This window comes from Phalacrocorax aristotelis, chromosome 6 (assembly GCF_949628215.1).
Source record: "Phalacrocorax aristotelis chromosome 6, bGulAri2.1, whole genome shotgun sequence".
Taxonomy (NCBI): domain Eukaryota; kingdom Metazoa; phylum Chordata; class Aves; order Suliformes; family Phalacrocoracidae; genus Phalacrocorax; species Phalacrocorax aristotelis.
In genome coordinates, this window is record NC_134281.1 from 9366175 (window position 1) to 9372174 (window position 6000).

Sequence of the window (6000 nt, forward strand, 5' to 3'; positions counted from 1 at the left end):
CCCCGCCGGTGCGGAGCTGGGGCGAAGGCAGGGCGGCGTGGCTGGGGCAGCTGGCTCAAAGTCAGTCATTTGCAATATGTTCTCCGAAACAGCAGAAGTCGAATCGATGGAGACGGCCTCCAGCTGTGCCTAAACCTGCGATTTCAATTAAAATCCTGAGCTGCGATGCCCGGGTCTTAGCCGGGGTCCCAGAGCACTGATGCACAAGGCGGGCGGTACCCCGGCTCCTCGCCGGCCCGGAGGCAGCGGCACGGCCCGGGGCCCGTACCGGGCCTCAGGCTCCGCTCCTCGTCCCCGGGAGCGCCGAGGCCTGCGGGCCCCGCTGCCCCGAGCGGGGCGGTGGGTGTGGGGCGGCGGGCCGGCAGCCCTCCCCTCGGCCAGGGAGACACAGACAGACCGACCGGCCTGGGCCAGAAAACACCCCAGCAAGGACGAGGGCAGCGAGGGAAAGCTGGCAGCGAGCGCCCGGCTCCGGCTCCGCAGCCCTCTTTTATCCTGCCCGAAATCATCTCGTTTACAGAAAATATTTGTTTGCACTATTAGTTGGTACTGGAGTTAATTACTCAACGTGTGAGCGGGGAGTAATATGGATAAAAGCAGCCCCAGTGTTTATTGTGTGGGTGAGCTGTTGAGCGGTGCTTGAATAAACTGCAATTAGGGTTAGATAGAGATTAATTAACATGTGAGTGGCAAGGTGTAAAATAGTTCCCAACCCTCCACTCAGTATAATCTGCGGGCGAGGAAAAGAAGTTTGTGGAGGCTAATTAAATACTTTGCTAAAGCCGGCGAGCCCCAGGAGCGAGCGGAGCCCAGCCGCCGCCTGCTCGCTGCCTGGCGGAGGCGCGGGCTAGGCTCGGCTCGGCTTTGCTAGGCTCAGCTCCCCGGGACTCAGCCGGGCGCTCCCACAGCCCGACCACCGGACGCGGCTTGTGCCGGTGCACGTAGCTCTCCGCGGTCCCGTCCCACCCCACCAAAATACAAAAAGGAAAAGCGGGGCGGTTTCCTCCCTCTCTTGCGCGCTGACCCGTCAGAGCAGGCGGGGAGGATGGAGCGGGCAGGGCCGGGGGGACGCCGGCACCTGATGCTGCGGCCAAAGAGGGTGCCCCAGACCCCCCCCCCATCCCGAGGCGGGGTGTCCCCCCCGGCCCCGAGCACAGCCCCCGCTCCCCTCCGCCCGCCCGGGGCCGCCGCCGCTTTAAAAGTTTGTTTCTGGAGCGTGTTGTGGTTCGCAGGTGAAAAAGCCTGTCTGCAAACAGGCGGCAGCGAGCTGCCCCGGCGGGGAGAGGAGGCGCGGCTTTGTCACCGCCGCACAAAACCCCCGAATTCCTCTAAACTTTCTTAGGCGTGCTAGGGAGGCGGAAAAAAATTATATATATATATATAGGGGCCTTTCCATTGCTTGCTTTACCTCTGACCAGGCTCAATCTAAACCCTTCGCTCTTCCCCCCTCCCCCGGATAATCCTCCCCTTTATTTTAGAAACACACAAAACCAGGTTCCACGCAGCGCTATAGTGGCTACAAGTGAAAGAGAATTGAGCGCCCTGAATCGCTGGGGGGAAATTGGTTGGGCTGAATAGCCGCGGCGAGGGCCGGGCCGGCTGCTGGGGGCGCGGGGAGGTGCTGCCGCTGCCGCCGGGCCCCCCAAAACCAGGTGGGCTCGGGGCTCTCGCAATTACCGCGTCCTCGCGTCCGAGGGTTCTGCAAATCCTCCCCTCCCGCACCAAGTCGTTTTAATTAGCGAGAGGAAGGGAAGAAACCCCGGCACTCAGGCGCTATAACGTAGCGTCGCCTTTTTTTTTTTTTTTTTTTTTTTTTTTTTTTTTGGGTGGGGGGTGAGGGGCAGGACCAGGGCTAGAAGGGGAAAGGGGAGCAGCCCGGCTGCCCCCCAGGAGAGCGGGCACCTTTCGGGGTGACAATTCCCAAAACTCCCGTTCGCAGCGCACGGGTGCTTTTCTTTTTTTTTTTTTTTTGCCTTTTTTTTTTCTTTTTAAAAAAAGCAGCGAAAACCCAGCCCTGGACTCGACTCCCTCCGCGTTTATTTAAGGCTAATCACCAGCTACCCTGAGAGGGGAGGGGGGTGGAATTAAACTTAGTTTAATTAACATTAATACACCGTCCTAATTAATGGGCTGGCTATTAATTTATACATGCTGGGGAGGCTCGCAGATAAGTGACAATTTATTAATTATCTTCCAGCTCGGTTGCAACGGAGCTGATTGCAGATGGGTTGCCAAAATAACTCGAGCATGGTTGCGTGGTAGTTGCTTCAGCAAAAAAAAAATCTCCCCCTTCTTAAAAAAAAAAAAAAAGAAGAAGAAAAAAAAACCCTCACGCTCACTCGGAGTGGCTCTTCTAACCCCAGCAAGAACTGGAGCACTCTTTTCCACCCAACTTGTGAATCGCACTTGCCTTCTAATTTGCCACATGCAAAACGATTCCTCTGCTTTGCAAGTTGCTTTTTAAGAAGGGAGAGAGAGAGGAAAAAACCCAGCTCGCACACGAGCGATTTGTGCGTCTTAAACTGGAAGGAAATTGTGCGTGGAGGGAGGGGGGGTTCTCTTCCTCTCTCTGCCCCAACCCACCGCGCTCCAGCCCGGCGCCTCGGCTCGGGGAAGATCCATGGTGGCATCCCCATGTCATTCTGCTCGAAGTGACTTCATGTGATGTCAGCTTTAAATGTACGAGACCGTGATCTGACGCTTAGGAAGATGTTTGCTATCAAAATGTGACTGTGGCCACACCGAGCTGCTTGGATGAGTCTCGCCGGCGCTGGGCAAAGGTAAGCGGTCCCAGGGCGAGCCCCGCCGTGCCCCCCGCCCCTGCCCCCCCGGCTCCCGGACCGCGGCCATCGCTGGGGCTGGGCGGCACTGGGCTGGGGGAGGTTTTCCTTTTTCTTCCTTTTTTTTTTTCTTTTTTAATACTAACAAGGTCTAGCTTGCATGTTACTTTAGCGTGTTCCGCTTAATGAGCAGTAATCTGGTACCCTACGTGCCATTGTTCTTGGATATGTTCATTTGAATGTAAATAGGGAGGGGGGTGCCGGTTGGGGGGGTGGGGTGGGGGGGGAGAACAAGGTGCTTATTAAATTGATTTGTCTCCTGGCTTTTCTGGAATGCAGAGCCGAGAGCGGGAGCGAGTCGCTGCTCACACCAAGTTCCCGCACGGCGGAGCGACATGGCGAGCTCGGGGTCGCTGGAGACGGTCATGCCTTCCTCCTGTTCTCGGCACGACGGCAGGGCCGCCGCCTCTAACCCTTCCAAGACCCTGGCCTTCTCCATCGAGCGGATCATGGCCAAGACGTCGGAGCCCAAGCCAGCCTTCGAGCAGAGGCACGGCGGGCCGGGGCCGGAGCCGGAGGCGGGCAAGAAGCCGCTAAGCCTGTGCTCGCCCCTGCCTTGCGTGATCCCCATCCCGCCGCTGGGCTACGAGGTGCCCTCCAAGACTCTCCTCAACTACTCGGAGCTGTGGAAGAGCAGCCTGCGGGGCGGCGCGGGGCTTTGCAAAGCCAACTGCGGCGTGTGCTGCAAGGCAGAGCTCGCCCTGGGTCAGCCCAGCGGCCGGCTCATCAAACCGCAGGTCATCCACCAAGCGGGGGCCGTGCCGGCCGCCCCCCGCTCCCTCTACTACTTCAACTACCTGGACGCCGCGTACCACCCGGCCGACATCCTGCATGGACAGCTCTTCCCCGCCGGCCTGCTGGGCGCCCCGCCGGCGGGGGGGCTCTCGGCCCACCAGAAGCTTTTCCTGCTGGAAAACGCCAAACTGGCGGGGTTGGCGGCCGAGAAGCTGCCGCCGCCGCCACCCTTCGCCCACAAGGAGCGACTGCCGGGACACCTGGACCAGGTGATGAAGGAGGCGGCGGCGGCGGAGCGCGGCGGCCCCCCCAAGGGCCACGCCAAGCTCGGGGGGGGCGGCGGCGGCGGCGCGACGGAGGGCAAGCCCAAAAACTTCACCTGCGAGGTCTGCGGCAAGGTAAGGGGGGCGCCGGGATGGGGATGATGGGGATGGGGTGGGCGGCGGCGGCCCCGCCGTGCCTGACCTCGCCTTCCCGGCGCTTCCCCGCAGGTGTTCAACGCACACTACAACCTCACCCGCCACATGCCGGTGCACACGGGGGCCAGGCCCTTCGTGTGCAAGGTCTGCGGGAAGGGCTTCCGCCAGGCCAGTACCCTGTGCCGGCACAAAATCATCCACACCCAGGTAGGTGGGGGGCAGGCGGGGTGCGGGAGGCGGCGGCTTCCCCCCCTTTCCCCGCAGCCCCCCCTGATGGGCCTCTCGCCCCCCCGGTGCAGGAGAAACCCCACAAGTGCAACCAGTGCGGGAAGGCGTTCAACAGGAGCTCCACGCTCAACACCCACATCCGCATCCACGCCGGCTACAAGCCCTTCGTCTGCGAGTTCTGCGGCAAGGGCTTCCACCAGAAAGGTGAGCCGGGCCGGGAGCCCCCGCGGCCCCTCGCCCATCATTAGCGGGGATTAAACGCGGCGAGCCCAGCCCGGCTGGGGGAGAGGGAGAGAGAGGGACGCGGGCAGAGCCGCCGCCGCTCCCAATTACCTTCCCTCTAAGCCGGGCCGTATCGCCGGGGTCTGCTGGCTGTTCTTTCTCCCTAAATGCTTTTTAAATGAGATGTGCCGGGCCTGGGTCCTAATCCCGAGCCCTCAGTTTGCCGCGGGTCACCGGGCTGACCCTGCCTCTCATTTGTGCCGTGCCACTTGCGCGCTGCTCCGCCGTGACGGGACCGGGTTTGACGTGTGGGACGGGGGCGCGGGGGGAGACGCTTCCTAAAAGCCCCCCCGCACCCCTGTCCTGCCCTACCTGTGCGCCAGGCGGCCTGGGCACTCTCGGGTAACCCCCTTTTCCACATTTTTCCTCTCTCTCAGGCAACTACAAGAACCACAAGCTGACCCACAGCGGAGAGAAGCAGTATAAGTGCACTATTTGCAACAAAGCCTTCCACCAGATCTATAACTTGACTTTCCACATGCACACCCACAACGACAAGAAGCCCTTTACGTGCGTCACTTGCGGGAAAGGATTTTGCAGAAACTTTGATTTAAAGAAGCACGTCCGAAAGTTGCACGACAGCGTCTCCAGCGCTGCTCCGCCGCCGCCGCCGCCGCGGGAGCCGGGGCGCAGCGGGCAGAGCTAAGAGCCCGCCGCACCACCCCACTCGGACCTGCTCCACCAGGCCAGCACTATTTATCCAAACCAGCCTTTCCTTCTCTGTCTGTTCCCCAGCGAGCTCAGCCGCCGGTAGCAAGCGATCCCGAGCCGCAGTTTGTATATAAGAGGAATCTTATTTAAGGGCGCGTTGCGCCGCCGGAGCGGGCCGGGAGGGGCCGGGCTGGCCACCCCCCGCCAGGACAGCGCTCTTTATACGTGTCTGTAAATCTCCATTTTAAATGTACGCTCGAATAAGTGAGGAATATATATATATCTCTATATATATCTATCATGGGACAATAAACCGGCCCTTCCCAGGTGTCTCATTTCCCACCTCGGCCGCGGTCCGAGCGGGGACGGGCCGAACGCCGCTCTCCCCCGCGTAAACGCGGCTGCCGGGAGCTGCGGGAGCCGGGCCGGCGGTGGGGAGAGCCGGGCCCTGCCGCTCTGCAGCCCTCCGGGCAGCCGCGGGCACCGGAGGAAGCAAAATGGGGGCGACAGGGAAGCAGAGGGCTGCAGCTGCCCCCCGGGCCGGGCGGTGCGGGGCCCGGCGGTGCGGTGCGGGACCGGGCGGCAGCGCGAAGGGGCGGCTCGGGGGTTTTCCCATCGCCGCTCTCCGGGGTCGGTTCATTACGGCGTGTTTAAGTCGCTCCTCAATGACTATCTTTCCCTGCATGCAGATGAAATGATCTCACGCTTGCTTTCCGAGTAATGACCCAAATTAAGAGAGAAAACACAGACCCTTCAAACCGCATTACATTAATCTAATCACTCCCAGCAGGCCTCAGAAACTCTTTTTGATCAGAATATGGATAATCAAGCGCTTGGATTACACT

The 6000-nt window shown here is 60.7% G+C and overlaps 1 protein-coding gene across 1 annotated transcript; it reads left to right on the forward strand.

Annotated features, from left to right (window-relative positions):
* The first annotated feature begins 3175 nt into the window (after positions 1–3175).
* On the forward strand, positions 3176–5150 carry FEZF2 (FEZ family zinc finger 2). The gene is made up of 4 exons (XM_075095793.1): positions 3176–3973; positions 4067–4201; positions 4294–4426; positions 4882–5150. Exons 1-4 carry the CDS (start codon positions 3176–3178, stop codon positions 5148–5150), a joined length of 1335 nt encoding a protein of 444 aa, XP_074951894.1.
* Positions 5151–6000: the final 850 nt, after the last annotated feature.

Bases quoted from the DNA above. Each gene is read 5' to 3' on its own strand.
- FEZF2 (XM_075095793.1), top strand. From the start codon at position 3,176: ATGGCGAGCTCGGGGTCGCTGGAGACGGTCATGCCTTCCTCCTGTTCT. The intron at 4,202-4,293 runs GTAGGTGGGGGG...CCCCCGGTGCAG, and splicing joins ACAAAATCATCCACACCCAG to GAGAAACCCCACAAGTGCAA. The intron at 4,427-4,881 runs GTGAGCCGGGCC...CCTCTCTCTCAG, and splicing joins CAAGGGCTTCCACCAGAAAG to GCAACTACAAGAACCACAAG.